This window comes from Scleropages formosus, chromosome 8 (assembly GCF_900964775.1).
Source record: "Scleropages formosus chromosome 8, fSclFor1.1, whole genome shotgun sequence".
NCBI lineage: Eukaryota > Metazoa > Chordata > Actinopteri > Osteoglossiformes > Osteoglossidae > Scleropages > Scleropages formosus.
In genome coordinates, this window is record NC_041813.1 from 108,851 (window position 1) to 134,282 (window position 25,432).

Sequence of the window (25,432 nt, forward strand, 5' to 3'; positions counted from 1 at the left end):
CCAGACATAAGTTATAATACCCTGAAAAATTCACATACGTTTTACAAAAATATTAATCATATTATGCATTTAAGAGTTATATCTGACATTTAGAGAAGAGCTCCATTGAGAGGGTCCAAGAGAGCATTATTGTTTTGACATGTTTTTAGATATATTTACCCGCTTCTACCCAGAATTAGATTTCTTTTATTAAAAAGTAGCCATGAAACTTCTTAGAATTCAAGGGCTTTCATCCACTTCTAATCACCTCTTCATTTTCAAAACTTTTTTTTTTTTACATGCTACCTCTCAAACACAATGACCAGTTCACAGTGCGTAGTGTGAGGAAACATGTCCACAGGGACGGCAACCGTTGGTCTAAAGGGTTCACCGGGAAAGGAACAGCAAAGTTCCTTGAAATTTCTCATGGCTTCACCCCACGGTTTGCATGAAATGTAGATAAGCCTGCGAACTGCAGGATTACTACGGAGGGCCCGTATTACACGGTAGTGCAGTCCAGCTCGGGATGGGTTCACAACAGCAGTGACACCTAATTCAGATTTCAATGAGGGCATTAACTGGGGAAGAATCACTTCTGCCTTTCCAGCCAGAAATTCACAGTTGAACACATCATTTAAGGAAGCGTTGTGCTTAGCATCCTTTACAGCCTGCTCAACTACTTCAATTGCAATGACCCTTTTTACTTTAGATGACAATATGATGCCAATAACTCCTGTACCACTGCATACATCTAGCACAGTGTCCTGTCCTCTGTCAAGATACAGCTCTCCTACTGTGTGGTACAGGACCTCTGCAGCCTCGGTGTTCACCTGGAAGAAGGCATCTGGAGAGATTCGGAACTTGCGTCCTAACACCTCCTCGTAGATGTGCGATTTCCCATGCAGCAGCTGATACGGAGAGTCCTCGTTACTGCACCTTGTCATAGATGTCTCCTGAAAGTACAACGAATCTAATGCGCAAACTGCTCCAGGTCCATTTGTAAAATAATCCACCAGAGCTCTTTTGTGAACACATATCTCCATTTCAGTTAACTTTTGAGGATGAAAATGAACTATAGCCATAGTATTACCAACTGAATTAGTCCTCACTGTGACCTCTCTCCAGTGTCCTCCTTCATGGAAGAGGATACAGGGATCTACAGGGGAGAGTCTGATGAATTCTTCATAACATTTTGCTACCATCTTGTGTTTCACTGGCATGTTGAGGAGATGATTTCCACTGATACAGACAATGTTCTTGCCCTTTCCAGAACCCAAATAAAAACCAACAGTTTTTGGGTTTCCATCCACCCCAACGTTGACAGAAAAAGTGGATTTATTCCGGTATCCGTATCTCACAGGGGACGGCTTTATGGGCATCAGAGGGAAACTGAGATCGTCTCTGCTCAAATGCAACGAGGGCCGGCGAGATATCCCATCCTTTACAAGAAGATCTGACATTTCAAGAAGGATCCTGTGCTGCTGCAGTTGCTTCAGATGCAGCTGCTTGCCATAACTGAGATGCCAAAGAGGAGTAACAGCATCAGCCAGTCTGTCTTCCCACGACAGCTTTTCATTACCTGGAAGCTTTTGGTGTATAATGTTTCCTTTCTTCCTGTTGGATAAGCCTTTCCTTAGCTTCTGAACATGACCTGAAGTGACTTCATTCTTTGCCAAAGTACATATTGTGATACGCCAAAGTGAACCGCCACAGTGACTGACGTACTTCCAACCAGAAGATAATACTCGCTGTACGTCGTGCAGCATTGGCATAATGATCATATAATATTCATTCCCTGCTTCCGCTATTACGGTGAACTTCTCTTTATTCTAAAGTGGCATTTTCCCCCGAAATTATTTTATTCCTTCTTAGACTGTTTGCAAAAACAAAATAAGAAACACCACGTTAGAAAAATGTAGTCGACTCACTTCACGCAAGCGGCAAGCGCGCCTCTGCGAAGCTTTGCTGTAACGTCATCAAAAAGCGCCTGCGCGGTTTTTTTTTTTTTTTTTTTTTTTTTTTTTAAACAAACTTTATTGACAAAAAGCAGTCATTGCAACCGTTAGGCTCGTAACGAAACAACAGGGTAGGGTACCTGTATGATCCGTATGATATGGTCCATTAAAAAGAAGATAAAACACTTATGCGCATGACAAGGGATCTGAAATGTTAATCTCTTGAAATAGACCTGGAAATAAGTGGCTTTATTATGAGACAAACAATGAATGTGTTATCTGCTCTAATGCTCATAATCCACCCAGAAATGTAGCACAGGTTTACGGCCCACTAGCCCTACTCTGCCTCTTATGAGATTTCCATGGCAACATGTCCTTCTGAGTCAACAAGAAAACTAGCTGGGGACAGCTGGTAGTGTAGCAGTTAGAAATATTACTTTTAGACCCAAAGGTTGCAGGTTTCGATCCCTGGCTGTAGTACCCTTAAGCAAGGTACTTACCCTAAATTGCTCCTGTAAAATTACCCAGCTGTGTAAATGACTGTAAACATGTAATAATTGTGACCTCAACGTCGTAAAGTCACGCCAACTAAATGTGAAAATGCTTTGTCCTTTAACTGTTTCTTTGAACCTAAACAATACAAATTTCACATGCACCCTTCTGTTCCCATTTCTCTTTTAAACTGAGTTTTACTTTTTCGACATTTCTTCACAGCTGTAAATGGGGATGCAAAAACTGACCACTGATGTAGGGCCAAACAGCTGTCTGCTTGTAACGTTTCTGTACTGTATAATTAATATACACCCTTAGCCTGGTTTGCAAGAATTCACTTTTGGTAGCAGGTGAAGTTTATTGTACATTGAATTCATAAGCTACGTATCCCTCAGTTTAACTTACGCCAAAAATCTTTTTACTTAAACTGTGCTCCATCAGGGCTGATAAGAAATTCTGTGGGTAGGTTACCACAATGAAAATTTAAATCAGAATAAAACAACTTTTCAGTAATTTCTACATTAATTTACATGTCAGTGTTTTGTTTTTAAAAAGTACAAAATGTTTAGACATGGATACACTTTTTTATTCTAGAATCAACACAAATTTGCAGATGTGGTTTTGGTTCACTACACTGAAATCAATGCATTTCTTCCAAGTGCTGCAAGACCACAGAATTATACAAGATAACATTAGTATGACGACCACAGCCTTCTGCAGCCACTGCAGATTTCAACTCTAGAATCCAAGACGACTCGCACAGCCAGCAACACAGACTGAAGCTGTAGGCTTCTAGTTGACTTTTTCAAAGTATTCTTTCGATCCTTCAGGTGTTGGCTTAATCTGGAAGACAAACAGCAAACACGTGTTAAGTCTTTGTGCTACTCACACTGTCTCACATGTGTTAACAAGGACAAGCAGCACGCACCAAACTAATTCGTAAGTATAAATCAATATCAAGGAAATTCAGAAATTTCTCAAGTACCTGGATATGTTTCACAGGTGACCAGATGTAGTTACTACTACCGAGTTAATTAATTTTAGATTGGCTGAAATTAAACACACTAAAAGTCACAGAAACATGATCTACAAATAAAGCCCATTCTGCAAAAACCTAGCAAATAAACTTCATTAAAATGTGATCTATACATTTATTTCATACATATTAAATGGCAATTTAATTGATGTCATTCATAAACTTTTATGAATCCCTGCACAGTGAATGTTTGTCAAACTTTCTTGGGGCTATTAACAAAACTCTGGCCACTGCTGGGAATAACAGGCCATACATCCCATATGTAAAATTGGATTTTCACGCATGAATCACCAATTACAACTAAGTATTTCAAATGGAGGAAATAGCATCACTTAATGCATTCATCAAGAACTAATCTCAGTGGTTTCATTTGTTTGATGAAAAGACGTTTCAGTTGTGCTTATTTCAGAAATGTACTAAAATATGCTCAGAGATTATAAATGTATCAAGTTGTCCCATTTACCAATCAACAGTACTGGTTGAAATCTAAGCAATGGGGGACAATGGCAGCTTACCTTTAAACTTCTACTTTTTGGTATGAGCATTAGGTATTTATTAACAATGTCTTACTGTTGGGGATTTCGGAGTCCAACTGGCAGGACACACTTCTCCATGAGTTTCAACATACTGGAAGGCCTTCACCAGACGCAGAGTTTCTTCAACACTGCGGCCCACAGGCAGGTCGTTCACACTCATGTGTTTGATCACTCCAGAAGGGTCGATGATAAAAAGCCCCCTGGGGAAGAATGACTTGTTTTTAAATGTACCTTCCTAACATTTCATGTCTGTGAGGCACATGTAGAAAAAGTTATTTGAAAACATGTTGGGGGGTTAAAAACTATACAATTTCATTGTTAACATGAGCTTCCTAAACCCTAATGTTTGCTTCTCTTTAGCCTGAAGTTTAGAGCACACCACTGAATTACTGTACAGTTTACATTAAAAACATGGATCACTTCTGAAGAGTAAAAAACAGCATGTTTTACATGGCACAAATCCTGGAGCTCCTTACTCCTGGCCTGTATTCAAAATTGGACCTTTAGATATTACATTTTCATGCTTAAACAAAAATGTTCTAGCAAAAAAAGTTGTTTCCTATTTTTGATCTATATTTTATGACTAACATGGACTAATTCAACATTGCTCTGATTTTTAAGGAACTGATTATCTCCTAAACTCACATTTAAAATTATGAATTTCAATGGAATAATAATTAAAAAAAAAAAAAAGTTGTACTAATGGCAAGGAAAACATGATTACCTTAGTGCAATGCCTTGGCCCTCCAGCAACACCCCATAGTCTCTAGACACCTGCTTGTTGAGGTCTGCTAACAGGGGGATATGAATGGGACCCAGACCCCCACTCTGAAAAACAATTAGACTTGTGAAAAAAAATGAACCGATTCACAACTGGGGGGGGGGGGGGACACTACATATTGCATCAACCCAAGTAAAATAATGTGTATATAGCATAGCTCAAAAAGCAAATTGAATAAACTTGTACCTCATGTTATGAAAATTCAGGCTACAAATTTTGGAAGACATTTTTCAAGATTTTTAACTGCACAGCATTTATGGCTAGGTGTGGGAGTGCTGGTGATCAATAAGATGAAGAATGTTGCACGTTTATGGCATGAACAGGTCAACAGTGAATGAGAGTTCAAGACGACAAGGTTTTTATTAACTTTGTTATTCTTATAAGCTTTTTTTTACACCTTTAATGCCACTAAAATATTAAAAGTAATTTTAGGTCAAAGTATTTAAGACTTTTACAGAACCCAGCCTAAATAAATCAAGTAACATGTCATTTACCTTTGACTATGGAAATGATAAAAGGCAGACAAAATCTATCAATGTTGCACATGCTTTTGTGATGAACTGCCAAGACTAAATATTTTTGGAAAAGAGAAGCAATCTGAAATTACTGAAAAAAAGTTCATTTTAACATCTGTTTAAGAAAGACTTTTTAAAAATTATTTATTATACGTTTCCCTGATGTTACAGCACGTAAGAAGGGTACAAACTGAGGAATGTCTGTATTAAGCTTTCACTGATTGTGACTTAACAGTAGTGATTTTAGAACAAACTGATTTATGAACAGATTTCCAGTCCTAATTGTGTTCATAAATAAGGAAGCCAGCATGCTGGAGATATATTTTATTAACTAACACGTTAGGCAGACAAATTTGGCTGAATCCAGGGTTAGCCTCACCTTTCTTGGAGTATTTGTCCAAGCCAAGTGGGTGAAGTGAGAGTCCACAGACACACCAACCACTTCACAATTGATATCGTGAAACTCATTGGCCTTGTCACTGAATGAAATTATTTCTGTGGGGCAGACGAAAGTGCTGTGCAGAGAAAGTTCAGCAGTTAGAAGAAAATCCCAGGGCTGTATGTTGAAGGTTAAATTTAACTTATCTGTAACCCTGGTTTTTTCAATGGGAATAATGTTATTTGCAATATTAAGGTTTTAAAACATGGAATTTAACTGAAAATCTCTAGGCAAGATAAAAAGGATGTCAATTTATATGCGTTTTAAAGTTTTTCATGTACCCATATAAGTGTATTTGGCGGGGGGGCAAGGGGAGAAGTTTAACAAAATTTGATGTCTTTGAAGTAGTCGAACCATTTAGGAAAAACTGAATTCAAGGAAACAATTGTATTAATTAAAACGTAACGGGTATAAAGTGGTGAATTTCTACCTCTAAAGCACAATCGCAGTGCCTTCTTTTAAGTGCAACATACACAAACATAAGACAATATGTGGGTGTTCCAAATAGCACAATACTCACAAATCTAAAGGGTAGAAGAAAAGGACAAGATATTTGCCCTTGAAGTCGTCCAAAGTGATCTCCCTGAATTCACCGTTATGAACTGCCGTGCCTCTGAACTGAGGAGCACGTTGCGTGACTGTGGCAGCCCATCGTGCGCTGCCTAACAACACACAAAATCACTGGTTACGTGAACACAAACATTTTCTCATCACATATTGTCTTAAACATGGCTTCATGCCAGAAAGCGCTGGAGTACTTTTTCCAATTCAAAGTAAATTACAGTATTCACTTTATACAGCTAGGGAACTTCACTGAAACATTCAGGAGCTGGGGTGTGGAGACTCAAAAAAGCTACTCCCACATTACAACTCCTTAATCACATTTGGATTATGAAATGAAAACCAGATCCTATTTTAAAATATATATTTTTTAAATGTATGTGCAATTCTGAATTGACCTGTGAAGAAAGAGAAAACAGGTAAAGAGTCTGTATGTGCAAAAGAAGCATAACTAATCTAAGAGGACAGTTGCGGGACATAGTCTGTGCAGCCCTCGTCCCTATAAAAGGTGAGAAATGCGGTCAGTTCAGCTGTACCCATACAGGGTTAGTGCGACATTAAGGGCAACTGTAGTTACTCATCACTCTATGGGTGGTTACGAAGTGTGGAAAGACAGCTGGGAATTCCACAAGATCATGAGCAATGCCCACTGTATTTTGTCTTGTACAGTACAAAACAAAGTACTGTACTTATTTTTATTGTGACAGATCATTTAAATCAAGCATTTAATGTTTACCACCACTTAACATTACTTATCCAGCTACACTGTCCTTGAACATTTATGCTTTATTGTACCACATACTGGTAGAGAAGAAAAGTTTGTGGAGAGCAGGACTGGTGAGAGGTCTTGATAATCCAGCACGTGAGGTCACTCTAAGGACAGTCGACACCCCGGAGCTCTGAGTGAGAGAGAAGAAAAATCAGCGTTATTCCAGTGACACCCAAGTACACAGGTAGGGCTCAATGCAAAGCAGAGAGAAGGTGTTCAAAACCTTCAGTGGAACTATGAGACATTAGAGGGGCTCCATTTGATATATGTTCTGTGGCATCAACTTTCCTTCGTAAAATGCTAAGTCTGCACTGAATTATCTGGACTGCGATAATTATAACCGGCAAACAACAGCAGCAGCAGCAGTTTTTTTCTTCACCAGAACTTGTAACCGCTACTCCTATTAGTTGTCTTGACTGCAAGGTGACAGCTGTAACCGCTACGCCACCTGCTGCCTGCAGTTGTCCTTAAACGAGATGTAAGGATGAGCAAAGTTAGAATGAATGAGAGACACACGCTGTGACAGAACATCTTTGGCCCAGCGTGCAACAAGTGTGTCAGCAATAAGGTGAAGCGCTCGCCATGTTTCGCTCTTATTTGCGGACTGTACCGCGTTGCGTTACCAGGAACGACATGATTTCCACCAAATTATGGTACAACACTCACAGCAACTGGTATTGAGGGCTGCTAATAAGCGGTCTTTTAAGGAATTTGCATTATTAATTTAAGGCCACATCAGCAGCTCACCGTCACTAGTACTGTACTTCACCGCTTCCCTCGGTAACTGTGGACATTATGATTATTTACGCGAGTTCAGCAGGAAGGCTGCTTTTTTCTCAACTCAAGAACCATTTTTTACATGAAAAATCACGTATCAAAAGTGGCAACAAATCAACAGCCCCACGACATGATCATGTAACAAACTAAAAACAAGGTTGTTACATAACTTACTAAGCTAAGTTACTTAGCGGATTTGGAAAAAGTTTCCCCTCAGCAGCCGAGACGAGACGAGACTCGTGACTGTCTTTTTTTTTTTTTTTTCCTCCCCCCCCAGCACAGCAGCGCCACATTCACATTGTTTGACAGGCTCATGCAGTTTGAACGTGCTAAGTAAAAGATACTTACTACTACTGGTTTGTGTCGCACCACTTGTGTCACCGTTGTGTTATGTGTGTAGCAACACGTGACAGAAAGTAACTGTACAACCGCGCTGACTTGACAGCAGACAGATGAGGCGCAGCGCGTGTCTATCGATCAACAATATTATTATCTATCGATGAACTGCACCGATGAGGGAAAGTGACAGCAGAGCAGGAGAGACGTCGTGTTTTCTTTCTTTCTTTCTTTCTTTCTCACGTCACGTGTCCGCAGTGATGATCGCGGCCGGTAGCGCTCGAGGACACGTCACGTGACACCGATTAATTGCACCGCTCTGTGCGCCTTCAGCACCTTGTCAGTCAAAAACAGTCCGCAGCATTCAATTTCAATGTGTCCACCAGCCAACCTCTATACTGTATTATTACATAATATGTATTATATCTTAACAATCCAGTGTTTCACAATATATTTCCGTCACACTAGTAGTCTAGTACGACACAAAACTTTGAGCGTTGAAAAGCAAGCCAAGGAGGGAGCACTGTCACTCTGACTCTGTCACTGTGTGTGTGTGTGTGTGTGTGTGTGTCACTCACCCAGTTACCACCGCCGGTCACGAAGGTTAACTCACGGACTTCATTTACTCATACTAGTATAGTTCATGATTCAAACTGATAATGAATCATCGCAAACGTCCGTGCGCGTACTCATAAAGTGTGTCTTTCCAAACGGCACAGACGGACCAAAACGTTCAGTCAGTCCAGCTCGCCGCATGTCACGGACGGAGCCACTTACCGAAGCGCGCAACGCCCGTCCGAACAACGCTGCCATTTCGCTTCTCTATTTCCACGCGTTACCTCGGAATTAAATGGCGGCCCACGGAACCGGTGGACAGCGAGAGAGTCAACGCGCGGAGCCGCGGAGCCACACCGCCCCCTGCCGGCCCGGAGGAAGAAGTTTCACTGATACACTGCGCCACGATTCCGTCTTAACCTCGTCTTAATGATCTCGTCTTTCTCGTCTTCGGCCGCTTCAGTCCTTGCTGTACAAGAGTTGATACTGTATTCATGCGCTTTCGTTCTCACGTTCTCACTCATTTTACACAAGATCATCATCATCAGCAAGCGAGCACGAAACTGACTGTCATATCCACGCACCGCAGACCTAGCCTGGGTAATTATAATGACCTCATTATAATACTGTATAGTGTATAATTAATATTAACCTTCATTTTACACTGTGTGTTGGCCTAGGCTATATATAATATCCGCCACGTCGTGTCTGCAACTTGGCAAGTCGCTTACAAAGCACTCTACTCGTACTGTACACACACAGCAGAATGAAGAATGGAACATAATAATTATAATATATTATAATAAAGCAATGTTTTCGATACGTCACAGCGATTACTTAATTCTTGCACATTTTCGTAGAAAACGCAACTAATTGCCTTCCGACCAGTCAGCCTTTCTTAAATGTACTGTAAGTGTAATACTTAGTTACCTATCGACTGTAAAAATACTGTATTACTGAACCCGAACCTCTCCATTATCTGCTGTATCTAACTGTACAGACTCGTAAGGAGTTTCTGTTTGCTGTAGACAAATAGCTGTCACATTGAACACTTTTCGAATGTTTTGCGCTGTTAATTTATTTTCAGTTATGTATTTTACCATATTTCTGTATTTTGTGGTCACTGTGGTATACTGAGAGGGAATATTTAAAGTTTTTTCCTTGAATTCCGTAATGCCATCACAATGCATCTAAATGTACAGTTAAGTCATTTGCAATATTTTGGGCATATTTGGCCTATGTATACCTTTGAGAAACCTGAAAGAATCCAAATGTATTAAATGTGGGGTGATTTGATTTGTTTCGTTTTAGAGTACTGGCTCATTCCAGCCCAGAGTCATTTAAATATTTAAGCATTTTTAAATTCATTTAGCCAGTATTTCTCTCCAAAGAGTCTTACAATGTTGGGTTTGTACTCTAAACCACTTACAGTGATTTACTCAATTATACAGCTGTATCATATTTACTGGACAAGTTCAGGACAAGTACCTTGCTCAAGGGCATGGCGGCAAGGGTGGGATTGAAACCTGAGCCCTTCAAGTGGAAGGTACTTTGCTACTTGCTGGCCCCCGATTTAATAGCGGCTTACAAAAAGAAAGCAAATTAAATTATAATCGTACTGCGAATGTTTGAGAAACAGAAGCACTCCCTCCAACAAAGTGGTAAACCGCATGACTAAACATCCGTTCGTATTCATAGTCCTGAAAGATTCATTCACCACACTGAAAGATGAGCTCTTCTTCTGCAGTCAGTTTGTCGCAGACTCACAGCAAATCAAATGAAGCACTTTAAACAAAGGAGGCAAAACTCTGGATTCTCTTCTCAGTTGGAACCTACGGCAAAATAAAAAACAAGCCTTAGAAATGACAAAATTTATTTCATTCTGTCTCCACTGTCCTCTGGCAAACACATTTGAGCAGGTAAAGCCTTTTGTTAAAGTAACGAGGAATTCTCAGCCTTCTATTAAAGCGCCAGCAAATGTAGGTACAAAGGTGCAATATAATTACTTTAGCTAAATATAATGAGTGAGTTTTTCCCTATTCACTAATCCCTCCCACAGTGTTATCATTTTTCAGGTTTGACAATACATCTTTGAAACCACCATGAGATATTATATTTAGCCGACACCTTTTTCAAGGCAATTTCCATTAGTGTATTGTTACAATAACACAATGTTATACCAAAGATGGATACTTACAGGTGTGGCTTGCTGGTGAACACTACTTTTGAACTAATGATAGAAGGAGCAGAGGAAGAAAGCCTGTAAAAGTCAGCAGAACTGCAGGGAACTTGCATGTAGAAAGGCAAAATACGTTAAGACCTTCTTTTAATTAATAACCTATTTTTGCTGTTTTGTAGATTGTTATAAGGGGCAGCAGGTTGCATAGTGGTTACATGTCACCTTGTACTTGAGAGAACCAAACAGGCACTGTAACACCCTTGAGCAAGGTATTCACCCTGAATTTGTCCAGTAAAAACTACTCAGCTGTCTAAAAACACATTTTCAGTAGTTTTGTGTGCAAACCTAACACTAAGTGGCAAAAAGGAACGTTCCGAAAGTTGTTTTATTTTAGCATGTTAAGTGCACTCTTTTCACAGCTGCTTGAAGGGACACTTTAGAAGTAGCACAGAAGTGCAGTTCTGCTCCTAAAATCACAAAGTAACAACATTCACTAAAAGTTGCCTTTAAAATTGGTCATTGGTCTGCAGATAGTTTATAAAAATTTCCCAAACAGCAGCATTTATCATTTGTATAATATAATGAAACTGATTAGTAGCTGCCTGTTCAACTAACAGTTTAAGGTTTCATTCCTTTGATGTATTAACAACTACATTTTACTGTTATTTACCATTTAAAATAATACCAATTTGGGTCAACAGCTTGTTTAAGCATACAACAAGGATTAGGCATAGCTCCATAAGAAAATTTCCCTGTTATTAGATGTTTATAACTGAAGCACAAAAAACTAAAACCAAATGTTGAGCAAATTAGTTTATTGTCACGTTTCTTCAAAATCAAAACCTTAACTAGACAGCATGGTAGTACGCAGGCTGAAGCATTGCCATTGGTTTTAAAACTACTGAATGCACAGAAAGCATTTACACCTTACATGTGTATATTAGTATTGGCTAAACATAGCATCACCCCCCAAAAATCCATAAAGAAGAAACTGTGCATAAATAGCCTACTCATGCTAAATGGAAACCAATAGGAGGAAGCTGCTCTGCAACACATAATTCATGGTAAAATTTTTTATTCTTAACTATAGGCATCACAATAGTTTTGCAAATTCCATTATATCAGAGCACTACCACAGGCCTTCAGATACCCCAACTGAAAGCAGTAGCTCAAGGGACAGGCTCAGCGGCGAACTGTGGTCCAGCCATCGTCATCTGTCTCGTTCTTGGTGCGTCGGTTGTCCTTGTCAGACCGCCAAGATGCCCTTTCTCCATCACGGTCCTTCTCCCTGGGTAGAGCCTTTGAAGGGGTTTCTCTGTCCTCTCTGCGATCATCCCTTTTGTCTTCACCGGTACGACGCCAGGAAATTGCTATACATGAAGCACACCGCAGAGAAACAAAGTCAGATTACGTACACAGCTGGAAGCTTATTAGCTCGTGAATAAAATGTGTCTAGAGATGCAATTCACAGCAGCGTATACGAACACTTCACAAGTGACAGCCTACACACCACTAAGTATTATGCACAGAAATGTATGCTGGAGCCAAGAGTGGTGCATTACATCTCGAACAAATTTCATGAATTTGGCCAATATAAGTCAACATAAATCAGTGTAAATTACCAATATTAAAACAACTGCGCACCACTGGGCAACTAAATCAAATGAAGTTAATTCAGTATCCGTCAAGTCCAAAATCTGAAGAAAACTGGACTGTGTTAAAGATTCCCTGGAGCTGATCTCTTTGCCTTGTTGTAGGTCTCAGAAAACTCCTTTGAGCCCTACTACTAGTGTGCTACATTCACAGCCTGCTTCTCTAAATGATGCTCCTTTACATCAAGAGGAAAAATAGAGGAGCAGCATGGGGATGGACTCTCATTCCAAAACACCTAAAATTATGCATACAATCATCATGTTCTCTTGGAGGGGCTCTTTGTTCACGATCATCCCTCCTTTCTCTCATGTCTCGACGATCCCGGTCTCTGTCTCGGTCTCCACGGCGATCATCACGCTCAAAGTCATCTCGCTCTCGCCGACTCTCTCTCCAGCTACTAGCGTCATCTGTACCACCACGCCTCCAGCCACTATTGGTTTCCTCACTGAAACACAATCCAGTAGAGAAACTGATTATGCCAACAGTTTACTTTTGTCAAAAACAATGCTTTTCAGTCTAACTCCAGCAAAGCGATTTAACAGACGAGTGTCACGAAGTCTTTGAGTCACTTTCCACTAGTTACATAAATTGCAGCAAACCTACTAAAAGCAATTACGGTAAATACTATAGTACCAATCATTGCACTTTTTTCATAAAATTTGTTGATATGTGCCTTTAAAATCTATACACACATTGTTCATATTGCAACATTTTGAAATGCTACACTTTACACTGCCTAAAGGCTCAAAAAAAGTGGTATCGTTAAGCAAGGAGAGTTTCATGTACTGTAATGACCAGTCTGACATTACTAGGAAGCAGCTGACATGAGGCAACTTAGAAAAAGCTTTCTGCAGATTAAAGTGTATGAGCAACAGAAAATTCAAATTCCACCATTACATTACTTCATTTAGCTGATGCTTTTCTCCAAAGCAACTTACAATTGTTTACCCATTTTTAGAGCTGGGTTATTTATTTCTGGACCAATTTCAGGGTAAGTAAAGCGCTCAAGGATATCGCAGCTGGAGGTGAGACTTGAACCTGCGACCAGTATCAGCTGCCCCCCTACCCCACAAAGTACTCTTGCTCGGACAACCAAAACTGTTTGGCAAGTTAGCAATATGGAACCATGGCATAGACACAATGGTTGCTCCATTTTGAAAAAGCAATTTAATCAAATTTGCTTTGATTTTCTTGCAGATTACGTGAGGTACAGTCATTAGCAGATCACACACTGACAGCAACTGAGCATCAAAAATATTTTAAGTGACAATTGGGTACTTTGGTATTTGGTACATGGTATTTCCTTACCGTGGAGGCCTGCGCTCTCTGAAACGATCCACGTCATCCCTGTCTTCATCTCGTTCGTCTTGGTCACGGCCTCTAATGTCACGAGGAGGACCCCAGCTCTCCTCGCGGGCTTTCTCCCTTTCCCTCCAGCCACCTTTATTAAATCAATTGCCAACAGGTCAATGACACCCATTTACTATTCATTCTGAAGAATAAAAATGAGCCTTCAGTTATCATATAAGGAAGGAAACCTAACTGAAACTGTATAAACTGAGAAAGCTGTGCCTGTCCAACCAGCTGCTAAACTAAGTAACCATTAACCAACTGAGAAGCGAACAAGATGTTACTTTGTCATGACATTCAACCTTTGTAGGCTTGTGAGCATTTAAAAAAAAATTGATTATGAAATACAAACCTGAATGTTGAAATTGAGAAAGTCATTTTTCCTACCAATCTTTTGACATCTAAATGTGGTCGCAGGTGAAGAGACTAATTGTCTTAGAAAATGAAGACATTTAACGAAGCCTAAATATGCAAATCTGGCAGACCAATCTGCTGGGCAACAGAACCTACTTGTATTTATGAAAAAACACTTTTTGACCTCTGAAGTTCTTACGATGTACTTACACTGCATTTACCTGTAGCTTTTTAATGTTAATAAAAGAGAGGATTAAAAAACACACACCTGGTCTGCCAAGGGGTTTCCAAGGTCTAGCATCATCACCCCGACGTGGTCCTTGATCATCCATTCCCCTTCTGCTTCCTTCTTCTCCTCTTCTGGGGCCCCAGTCATCATCAGCTCCTCGCCTTGGACCCCTTACATCATCCATTCCCCTGCGTGGACCTCTGTCATCATCAAATCCTCTCCTTGAGCCTCGGTCATCATCTAGCCCTCTTCTGTGGCCTCTATCTTCATCCTGACCCCTTCTAGGACCTTTGTCATCATCCAAACCTCGGCGTGGGGCTCGCTCATCATCAAAACCACGTCTGAGGCCTCGGTCATCAGATCCTCCCCTGCGAGGACCATCTCCTCCCCTTCTGAAGGGTCCATCTCTTTCTTCATCTCTTTGGAAGTTACCTTTTTCCTCATCACGGCCTTCCTGCCGCCACTCACTGAAGCAAAAACACAAGACGAGAACCTCAGAAGAGAATGACGTTAACCACAAGAAAAATGTATAATATTAGTAACACTGTAGTAATTAACTGCAATGTTTTAGCTAACCGTTCAGGCACAGGGCGGCGCCACTCTGTGTCCCCTTCTCCAGTTCTCTTTCTCCAGCCTCCCTCCTCTTTTTCAGACCAGTGCGGACTATCCTGCTGAAACAGCAAAGCAATATATTCCTTACATGATCTATATCATTTGTACAAAACATCTTCCTATCATGCAATCCAAAGAAACTCCAGGACATACCTTGCCATGTCTGTTGTCTTCAGGCATTCTCCTCTCTTCCTCTCTGCGGCGCTCACGCTCCTCTATTTCCTGCTGTCGCGCGCGCTGCTTCCTTTCCTGCTCCTCTAGTTTGCGCAGACGCTCCTGATACTCCCTCTCCTCCTCCTCACGCTGTTGTTGTTCAAGTAGCTCTCGCTCCTCTCGTTCTGTCCACACAAGTCAAAGGTCCATAAAAACATTTGGCACTTCAGATTAGAGAAAATAAATGACAAAATCACTTGGGATGTGCTTATCAACCTTTCTTCATTTGCTCCTCAAGAATCCTCTGAGCTTCCTCTTCCTTCTGTCGATAGTACGCATTGCGTCTGTCCTCTTTACGCTGTTTCTTCCGTTCTTCTAATCGCTTTTTCCTCTCCTCAACCAGCCGTTCTTCGAACTGTTTAAGTTTTTCCTTTCAGACCCAAAAAAGAACAGATCAAATAATCTGTCATGTAGGCATTAAGTTTGAATTTCCTGAAAACTGTCTACCATATGCTTACTTTGCCAAATACAGAATGTATCTTCAGTGTTTTAATACTGCAACATTAAGGTTTAATCGGGATTGCGGTTTAAGAATTAAAACTGATAAAGTGCTACTAACATAGGGTTTCTGCTGTAAGGAAGTTTTAATGATTTCTCATAGTTTACGTTACCTCATAAATAAAGCTTCGAGCGGCAGTAATCTTGGACAAAAACTTCTCCTTGTCCTCCAACATTCGGGACATTCTCTGCTTGTGCTCCAGTGCCTTCTCACGCTCCACTTTCATATTGCTTATCTACAACGAAAACAACCTACACACTTCAGAAGAAAATTTAAATTTTCAAGAAATGTATGGTTTACTTTGCAAAGAACCTAACAAAGACCCAAAAAATTACTTAACCTACCCTTTCTTCTTCCTGCAGTTCCCACAACTCCATGTCTTTGATACGCTGTTCTTCATATGCCTTTTTGATTAAGGGAATTTCTTCAAGGCGTTTGGCCCTCTCAAAGTAATCAATCTATAGGAAAAAAATGCATATATCTTAACTATTTTCAGAGATGGGGTTGGTTGAAATATAAACTACAACAGATAAAAAGTAAAACCACTTTGCTTCACATAATGGACATCAGAAGTGTTAGTTAAAAAATAGTCTGCCACTGCTTTCCTAAAATTCACCCATAAAGTAAACACTTCCTGATCAGCTTATCTGCCTTCACCTTCTTCTCCTGGTTCTTCAGGCGCTCTTGGAGTTCCTTCTTCTCTTTTTCCAGTTGCTCCACCTGCTTGGCCATGATGAAGTCTGGGTCAAGCTCCTCAAGGTCCTGCACAAAGTGGAACATTTTTGCTTGAACAGTGACAGACACTACGATACCTCCCCTTCTTTCACAGAAGAACGCAAGACAAATTGATGATAAACACAAGAATGAACAAACAACAACAACATTGTATGCTTTCTGGTAGACATTAATTTACCTCAATATCAATGTCTTTGAAGGCTTTGGCACCCAACTCGGTCTTCTTTATTTGTTCAAGGCGTTCACGCACTGTCTTCTTCTTGATCTGCTCATGCTCCTGCATGATGCGTTCTTTCTCCCTCTCTTTGGCCTCCTGGCGCAACCGTTCCTCTTCAGCCTTGCGCACCTTTTGCATCTCTGCCTCGCGCTGCTCCAGCTCCTCCTTTTCTCTCTGAATGTTAAGGCTTTCAAGGCGCTCCTTTCGCTCTTCTATGGTCTGTCGGCGGGCTAGAATGCGCTGGTGTTCCTTGCGAGCATTCTTCAAGTAGGCAGCAATGGCCTGCTGCCTTTGTTCCTCACGTTCTTGCTGTTATGGGTCACATATGGGTATATTTAGCTTCCTGAATTGTGCGCTAATTGTACAATTCAAAACTCGTCTGTCCCCAAAGTTAGTTCATCTCGCTTACAATATTACTCACCAATATGGAAACAGGCTTAATGATCTGGATTGCTTTGGCCAGAGATGAGGACATGGCAGTCAGCTGGTTTCTGATTTGCTCTGAAGGCATGTTCTGCAAGAACGGCCCAACCGGTGAATCTTCTTTTGTCGAATAGTTCAAGTCTGACCCAAAACTGAGGGTGCGAGATGTGTGGTCAATGCGCACCTGATACCCAGGAGGCAAAAACAAATAACTAGAGGTTAATAAAACTAGTTCCATAGCATTTTTAACTAAACACCTATTGGTGGTCAACTCCAACTGTGTATATAACATTAAGATTTAAAGCATCAAAACAAATCATACATTTATACAGATGTGTTCACTAGAAAAAAGTAAATAGTTTATTTTTGTCTTACATTGTCCAAGGCCACTCACAATGCTTTTAACTACAGTGAGCTACCTAGACAGATCTGATAGCCACACAATGGAGCAACATAACACGCTTGTGTACACACTAAGGATAATTCAGAGTCACTGATACACGTTACACGCTTCTTTGGACGGTGGGGGAGACGAACAAAAACCTGAATACATGCAAACTTCACAAACCGAGTTGGAACTGAACTTATGTAACTGTACAGCTCAGACACTGAGGCACCTGCACTATGAGAAGTAAGAAAAAATCTGAATGTTTCCTTTAAAATACAAAGATGTCGTGAGATGGTCATACCACTTACCTGCAAGTCGCAGTGTCGGGCAGCGTCAACAATTGAACGCTCGAGCTGAAACGCATCAACAAATGGAACCAAGGAAGCCAAGCGGCTGAACTCAATGCTCTGGTAGATTTGTGCAACCTGCAAATCCCAATAAAATGAGAGGAGGAAAAAACATTTAATTAAATCAACTAACATCAAACCATTTTATAGCTCACGAAAACAAAAGTAGATAAAACACGAGTTCGATCAAGAAAACCAATATGGCACCTGCTGCAGCAGCCGAAGGATGGTGTTGTTCTGCAGATGAGGAACATATTGCTGAAGGTCCATCTCCTTTTCAGCCTGATCTCTCACCCAGTTCAACACCTGTAATATTAGCAAACATCCTGACTTCTAACATTTACAAAAGTGTGTCAGTGTACAAGCGATTTACCAACAGAAAATTAATTTTCTATAAGAACATATGCATAATTAGACAAAAAAATTCTGAACAAGTGGAAAAATGGCATCTGATTAACAAAACAAGAAAGTTGCCAGTTACCTTTGTCACTCTTCCACAAAGCTTGAGGGGATGAAAATCAACTTCCAGCCAATTGTAGAGCTCCTTCACTTCTGGGACAACATACTGGAGGAGATTAAACCTCACCTAAAAAGCGTTTTGACAAACAAATGTTTCAAAGGAAATGTTTACCAAAACTATAATATTTCAAATACATTACTACATGAAGACAACTGTATTAAACGTGGCTGCAAAAGTTTCACTCAACTAATCCCCCAGAACTGAGACCAGGACAAGCAGATATCAAGAATAACCAAATAAATGATTGAATTACTGATAAAACCAGGACACTGACACTGATCAGCACAGTGAATGCTTACAAATTCAAAACATGGTTCAAAGAAAAACAGTACTGGGTAAGACACAATACTGACATTTTGGCAATACTGAAATGTTGAACTAACCATGTCGTTGATGAGGCTTTGGCGGGTGGGAGGAGCCTGTAGCCCCAGTAGAGTGGCCAATCGCCTATGCTTCTCGACAATTATTCCATCCATGTCCAAGAGGCGGGCAATGTCGGTACGTTCCGGCGTAATGGGAATAGACAAGGTAGCAAGGAGCACTCTGGTGGACATCCTTTTGGAAAGTTGGACAGAAACACATACATAATACGTTATGAAAATAGATAACAGTAAATTACATTTATTTATTTAAATGGCCATTAATATATTCTACATCTGGAACTGAGGATGAAATACCTCTGCATTTCCTCCTGGGTGAGGTTTTTTCGCATCTCTCGGGATAGGTGGTAGAGACGGTGGAGGGTACAGGCATGGAACAGAGCATTCCCCGACTTCCAAAAAACAGTTGACACTTTGTTATAGTAATTAGCCATCAGCTGAGGTTTGGGGGGCTTCTTTGACAAGGCAAAAAGCCCATGGATGTCCTCTACAGCCTTAAAAGCTTCCTGAAATACAAAATTATGACAGTCATTTCTCTGAGAGAAAACATTTTTCAGGACTAAGAAATGTAGGCTATTTAACAACTTCCATTATGAACTGTTTACATCAAGTTTTCATTAGTGTTCTACTCACTGGAAGTATGAACCAAACACATTATGAGTCCACACTTTCAAGTACTGAACATGTGGGCTACAAACCTGCCACAGTTCCATGCTGATGGCACTGTCCAGCTGTACCAGGCGAGTCTCCAGGTGCATAGACTGACTTTCTGGGTTGTTAAGGTTGATGGCTGTACTCTGATTGTGATGCCTCTGAATTTGGCCCAGGTGCATGCGCAAGTTATCGCACAGCTTGCGGAACTCAGCCTTGCGTGTATATAGAAGGCAGAACTTGAAGGCTGTCAAAGGCGAATAAAGAGAAACACCTTTCACTGCCTGAAACACAAACTGGAACCTAACCAACTTTTCAACAGCAGCTCCTTCTTTCATCAAACCAAAAGAAAAATGTGCACTAATCATTTTACTCTTTTCCCTTAAATAGATACGTAAGTACTGTTCATACACTAGAAACCTTGGCGTGATGTTGTGAATTTGGATACAAAAAACTTTGACCAGTAGGATATTATGCACAAGGCTATGCAGTTCAGTCATTACTTGATCAATGGTTCTTTAACAGGAACTGAACATTCTGCATTTATACTCATATAATGAGACAGCAATTACCATAACACCCCCACCTAAAAGCAACCATAATGCTTACAAAATGGAATAACTTGAACAAACATGATCATTACCTTGCTGGGCAATGTCATGGTAAAGACGCTCAACCTTGGAGTTGTTACGCAGCAAGTCAAGACATTGCCGGTAGGATTCCCAGAGGAATTTCACCCAGGGAGTGAGCAGCAGTCTGTCTGTACGATCCTGGGTGTCCTCCCCACTGACAGCACTTAACAGCACACTGGAAGTTTTTATAAAACAAAAAAATTATCTGAAAAAGTCAAAAACATGATAGAGGTAAAACTGAGATAAAAGCTGTAAACGCTGTTGTACCTCTCTGGAGTCTGGATGTTATCCAGATCTTCAATATCCAGCACCATCTGCTGAGACTCCTCTTTGGCTGTTTCAGTCTTCTCCTCTGCCAGTTTAAGATAGGCCCTGACAACATCCTCTAAGGACTTGATGTTTACCTGGTGGTAGTAAGGAAAGAAGGTATATTTATGGTGATTTGGAACCATTTTTGCAAAGTAAAACTGGTCTGATACATAGTAACGATTAGAACAAGAACTACTGTAGTCTGATATGAAACATTGTTAATCACAGATGTTGTCATGATACCTTAATTGCTCTTTACATTCATTTAGCTGATGCTTTTCTCTAAAGCAACTTACAGTTATTTACCCATTTTTACAGCTAGACCAATTTTAGGGTAAATACCTTGCTCAAGGGTATTATAGCAGGTGAGATTCGAACAAGTAACCTTTGCAACCAACGGGAGCAGCTCTAACCACTATGATACCAGCTGCCCTATTTACCAGTCCAGTATGTCGTGTGAACTTGGATTATCACCAACAACCCAACATCTGCAGTGGCTCCTTATTGATCTTAAACATCTTCCATTTTATTTTTATGTTAAAAATGTTTAACTGTATTTTCTTTCCTGTTCAATATTCTAAAATGTCTGTCTATTGTGGAGCCAAAAAAAAACAAAACACAACATTTCCCATGTCAACCATTAGCTGGCAGTGAAACACAGTCAAACGGCAATGTTTGTTACCCCAACTGACTTAGCACTTACAGCTCCTGAATACTGCTCAGTGTTGGCGATGAATAACATGTTTATGGAATGAACTGGTCAACAATCAGCACTTAAACATGAAACACAACTGCTATATTTAAGTTTAAATTTTTATTTTCAGTAACTAATTTTAAAGCATCTTGAATCAGAAAAAAAAAAAATGTAGAAATGCTTGCAAAGCATTATTACACAGAATCTACAGATAGCTTAGACTTGCCTTAAGTTATCACTGTGGCACAGCATGTAGCACAGGTGCCACAGAGCCCTAGCCCGTGCATTCGGACAAAGGTTTGATCGTTGTTCAACCTGCATTTTCTCCCCGTGTCTGCGTAGGTTTCCTCCAGGTGCTCTGTTTTCCACCCACAGTCCAAAGACATGCCGTCCAGGCAGACTGACTCAAAGTCAACCATAGTGTACGTTACAGGGAGAAAGCATGTTCCACTGGTGTATGGATGAGTGACTCATTGGAAGCAGTATGTAATGTAAGTTGTATGGAAGATGCATCCAGAATTGTAAGGCACTTTGGGTGTACAAGGTGTGGTCTGATGACACTGGAAAGTGTTCACTGGAAGTTGCTTTGGAGAAAAGCATCTGCTAATGAATAAGCATAAAATTGAAAGACAAATGTTTTTGAAACTTGTGTAAAACTCTTTGAGGCTCATGTATACCTACCTGCTGGCAGATATTTTTGTACTGGTACAAGCCTTCTTTTGCCAAATGACTCTTACGAAGATCCACACAGAGCTCAAGGTATTTGAGCATGATGGGCTCATGGATCTTCTGCCATGTTCGATGTTTCTTACTCTTGATGACATCATACAAAACATCCAAGGCTGGCTGTTTCTTGCCAACCTCAAGGAACTCTGCAAAAAAGGACAAGAACAGGAATGCAAATTAACACGTGCATTAACAGTCTTTGGCCTAAAATGAAGCTGGACTTTTTATTGTGAACACCGGAATAGCGAAAATGACCACATTCACCTAGTTCCGGGGTTAATTCAGCAGTAGGCCTGCAGCGTTCATCAAAAAAATAATATTTTTACCCTATACTGCAGAATACCCTCTGCATGTTGCGAGCTCTACGTCACTTTGGAGAAAAACATCTGCTAAACATAAACATTAGTTGTATAACTACACTTATACAAATGTAAGCCTCCGTTCGTCAACTCACTGCTTTGTTAGCACTTGACCAGCGATTTTCTTTGAGATAAAGCTCATGCAAAACCAGAATGCGCAATTTGGAGAGACTGGTCGGAGGTACACCTAGAGCAAAGCAGACACGGTGACTGGATGCTGCTTCATTCGGTTCCAGAAGGAAAACTTTACCGAATGCACAAAGTACAGCGAAGCACCTTACCCAGCCGTACAAATCTGGGTGAATAAGTACCGTAACGCTGTGCGAGTCGAGGAAAGTGCCAGCTAAACGAGCAAATGAAAATGTAAAAAATGAGAAGCAGGGATTCACCACTAACTCGAAAAGCAGGGAAGCTACTGGTTCAACATGATGTGTGAATGCGATTATGTGACTGTCCCGCCGCGATGGACAGGCTGAGGCTGAGGCTGTACCCAACCGTACCCAACCCAACCCAAGCCAATTAATTCCTCGTGACGTGTGGCCGACGCATCAATCCAAACCCAGTTATTATAGCACTTTTTGCCCCATGATGATTATTTCGAGGGATTTTTCCACATTCGGATCTCGACTCGTCCGAATCACTCCGTCTCTGTCCGTGTTACCCGCTGCTGCTGCTGTACCGTCGACATCTAACAATCCAATCAATGTGGCAATTTAGGTACGAGCATAGTATATAGTTAGTATATACTTAGATAGCAGTGTGTCTTTTTCAGCACTTGAGAGCATGCCGGCGGCTGTAATGTTAATGAAACCTGCTGTAGCTCATACGAACATTCATTTCACTAGTAGAATAAATGAACCGGCAGAAAGTGGCCACGGTGGAATTGGACGACGACGACGACAAGTCTTATAATATTTTTGCACTAAAATTGTAATTGTACCAATCAATCATGGTCCAATGTTTGTGGCCGACGAATCGACGTGACACGCCGGTAGGGAACCAAAATACTACATGTCGTCGCGGGCGACTCAGCCAAAATTAGCAGTTCAGTTCGTTCGTTGTTTCTCAAATTATTACATCGATCGATCGACGATGGATGGATCGATCGATCGATCGACACTGGTTGGGACGCAACCTCTTACTTAAGACAGCAACAAGCTAGTAGTGTTATACAAACACAGACCATTTGTACACAATTCGTAAACTAACAACGAATTACAACAAGAACCTTGGAAGCGAAGTGACACGTAATTTAAATGTGCAGTCGGGCGGTGAAAACTGGAGGAAAAAGGGCAGCACACATCATCGTGTGTCACATGTGCTTTCGGCTACAACATGGCTTCCCCGCCATTCTGGGCACATTATATTAGCTAGTTAGCTAGCTGCTTAGCTAGCTAGCTAGCGACCAAGCAAAAATCCCCCAAAAACATTCCAGGACAGTTCTACTCACCATTGGCCCTTTTTAAAGCGTTCTCCGGACGCTGAAAATAAGCTGGCATCGTCGAAGGCGTTTACAGGTGAAATTTCAGCTTCTGATAATTTTTTTTCGAAATCTTCTTATCCATCCACCACCGACACAACTCTCTGGCTTAGTCAAATCACCAGAAAGGAGCGACGCATACGTGAGGTACCCGGATGTCACGAAGCGGGGCGGGACCACAGTATAGATATTGCAAGACTAGACCAGATAGCGAGCGACCTCTTATTTGGTCTTACCTTCTTACGTCTTAGAGTAACTGTGCTTTGACTATCAAATGTTTCTTTTTTAATAGTAAAAATGTTATAAAATTAATAATACACTATTTAAGTCCTAACCCCCTTGGCTGATATGCGGTGGAAAGTAACTAACTAAGCTAAGGGCGGCTTGGTGGCGCACAGCGCCTGCGTGAAGCGACAGGACATGGGTTCGATCCCCAGTCCAGTCCGGGCCTGGATGAGAAGCCTTCTCGTGTGCTATGAGCGACTTACGCACTCTGTTCGATCCATGTTCACTTGGAAGTAGCGCTGCTGTCTCGAGGCGCCTGGGTGGTGCGAGAGGACGTGGGTTCGATCCCCGCTCAGTCTGTGTGGAGTTTGCATGTTCTCCCCGTGTCTGCATGCGTTTCCTCCGGGTGCTCCGGTTTCCTCTCACAGTCTGAAGTCATGCTGTTCAGCTTCACCCAGAGGTGTGTGAGTGATAGAGAGAGTCTGTGTGTGTTCCACTGATGTATGGTGAGTGCCCCAGTCAGTGTAAGTAGTGTATCTAGCAGTATAAGTCACCACAGTGAATATTATAAGGTGTGTGGGCTCATAACACTACATAGAGTTCACTGGAAGTCACTGTGGAGAAAAGCATCTGCTTAATCAATACATGTAAATGTAAGTGTCTGCAAATGTGCGTTACGACGGATGGGACCTTTGGGAGATCGCACTGGTGATGATGGGTCCTCCTAACAGAGATGTCATAGTTACAACAGCAGTTTTTTCTTTTGGATACCATAGCTGGGTCCCTCACCTTCACACTGTCACTAAGAGAGAGGGAAAATGCTATGAACCTCACCCAATGAACATTTTCTCTTCTTCTTTTTCTCAAGTGTGACAGTTACAGCACATGTGGATACTGTATTTAAGCTATTGTTACTGGGGTCACTGAGGAAATGAGATTGTGGAATTAAAGTTTGAAGAAATCGCAAACCGCATTTCAGAGGCTCGACAAGTATGAGTATAATTCAATATTCAATAAAATGAAAGTAAGAAAAACACACACACACACACACACACACACACACACTTTCGGAACCGCTTGTCCTATACGGGGTTGCGGGGAACCGGAGCCTATCCGGTAACACAGGGCTTAAGGCCGGAGGGGGAGGGGACACACCCAGGACGGGACGCCAGTCCATCGCAAGGCACCCCAAGGGGGACTCGAACCCCAGACCCACTGGAGAGCAGGACTGTGGTCCAGCCCACTGCGCCACCGCACCCCCGTCGTAAGAAAAACATTGCTGCCTAGAGTTCAGACGCAGTAATGCACCGAGTGACCACTAGATGTCGCCCCACGCTTTCTTTTTCTTTTTTTTTTTAAAGACGGCGTAAACATGGTTCTGTTGACTGCAGTGTCTTTCAGAAAGTTTTCAAATTCTGAGTCGTTTTTCATTCTCTCATGAAATAAAGACAAATGGTCATTTTGCCCCAAAACTGCACGTCCGTGTTAGAGGAACACATTGGTTGTAACCATTAGCTGGGTCTCAC

General features: G+C 41.1%; 3 protein-coding genes across 4 annotated transcripts; all 3 read right to left on the reverse strand.

Annotated features, from left to right (window-relative positions):
* Positions 1-31: 31 nt before the first annotated feature.
* Positions 32-1,146, reverse strand: trmt2b (tRNA methyltransferase 2 homolog B). The gene is made up of 2 exons (XM_018738167.2): positions 1,070-1,146; positions 32-932 (listed from the first exon to the last, which is right to left on the reverse strand). The coding sequence occupies exon 2, from the start codon at positions 921-923 to the stop codon at positions 282-284; it is 642 nt and encodes a 213-aa protein (XP_018593683.2). The 5' UTR covers positions 924-932; positions 1,070-1,146; the 3' UTR covers positions 32-281.
* Positions 1,147-2,451: 1,305 nt separating this feature from the next.
* prdx3 (peroxiredoxin 3) lies at positions 2,452-9,061 on the reverse strand. Its single transcript, XM_018738168.2, has 7 exons — positions 8,954-9,061; positions 7,097-7,193; positions 6,254-6,395; positions 5,674-5,809; positions 4,723-4,826; positions 4,033-4,198; positions 2,452-3,269 (listed from the first exon to the last, which is right to left on the reverse strand). The coding sequence occupies exons 1-7, from the start codon at positions 8,987-8,989 to the stop codon at positions 3,219-3,221; spliced, it is 732 nt and encodes a 243-aa protein (XP_018593684.2). The 5' UTR covers positions 8,990-9,061; the 3' UTR covers positions 2,452-3,218.
* A 2,647-nt stretch (positions 9,062-11,708) lies between these two features.
* On the reverse strand, positions 11,709-23,808 carry eif3s10 (eukaryotic translation initiation factor 3, subunit 10 (theta)). 2 transcript variants are annotated; one of them, XM_018738176.1, is made up of 22 exons: positions 23,652-23,808; positions 21,798-21,988; positions 20,381-20,517; positions 20,125-20,288; positions 19,529-19,728; positions 19,128-19,336; positions 18,834-19,005; positions 18,412-18,516; positions 18,138-18,236; positions 17,892-18,008; positions 17,194-17,379; positions 16,734-17,081; positions 16,478-16,582; positions 16,165-16,278; positions 15,933-16,055; positions 15,538-15,691; positions 15,262-15,446; positions 15,073-15,164; positions 14,536-14,963; positions 13,872-14,004; positions 12,815-13,008; positions 11,709-12,280 (listed from the first exon to the last, which is right to left on the reverse strand). In XM_018738176.1, exons 1-22 carry the CDS (start codon positions 23,698-23,700, stop codon positions 12,093-12,095), a joined length of 3,693 nt encoding a protein of 1,230 aa, XP_018593692.1. In that variant the 5' UTR covers positions 23,701-23,808; the 3' UTR covers positions 11,709-12,092. The 2 variants fall into 2 exon arrangements, with proteins under 2 accessions (XP_018593692.1, XP_018593690.1); XM_018738174.1 differs by having other exon boundaries at positions 15,073-15,167.
* Between the last annotated feature and the right edge of the window lie 1,624 nt (positions 23,809-25,432).

What these genes read in the sequence shown, in the direction of transcription:
- trmt2b (XM_018738167.2), bottom strand. Translation starts at nt 923, where the DNA reads ATGACAAGGTGCAGTAACGAGGACTCTCCGTATCAGCTGCTGCATGGG.
- prdx3 (XM_018738168.2), bottom strand. Translation starts at nt 8,989, where the DNA reads ATGGCAGCGTTGTTCGGACGGGCGTTGCGCGCTTCG. An exon ending in GACGGGCGTTGCGCGCTTCG is followed by an intron (nt 7,194 to 8,953) that starts GTAAGTGGCTCC and finishes TCTCTCACTCAG; the next exon opens with AGCTCCGGGGTGTCGACTGT. An exon ending in TTCTTCTACCCTTTAGATTT is followed by an intron (nt 5,810 to 6,253) that starts GTGAGTATTGTG and finishes TTCTCTGCACAG; the next exon opens with CACTTTCGTCTGCCCCACAG.
- eif3s10 (XM_018738174.1), bottom strand. Translation starts at nt 23,700, where the DNA reads ATGCCAGCTTATTTTCAGCGTCCGGAGAACGCTTTAAAAAGGGCCAAT. An exon ending in AAAGCCTCATCAACGACATG is followed by an intron (nt 18,517 to 18,833) that starts GTTAGTTCAACA and finishes AACGCTTTTTAG; the next exon opens with GTGAGGTTTAATCTCCTCCA. An exon ending in TTAAGCCTGTTTCCATATTG is followed by an intron (nt 17,082 to 17,193) that starts GTGAGTAATATT and finishes GACCCATAACAG; the next exon opens with CAAGAACGTGAGGAACAAAG.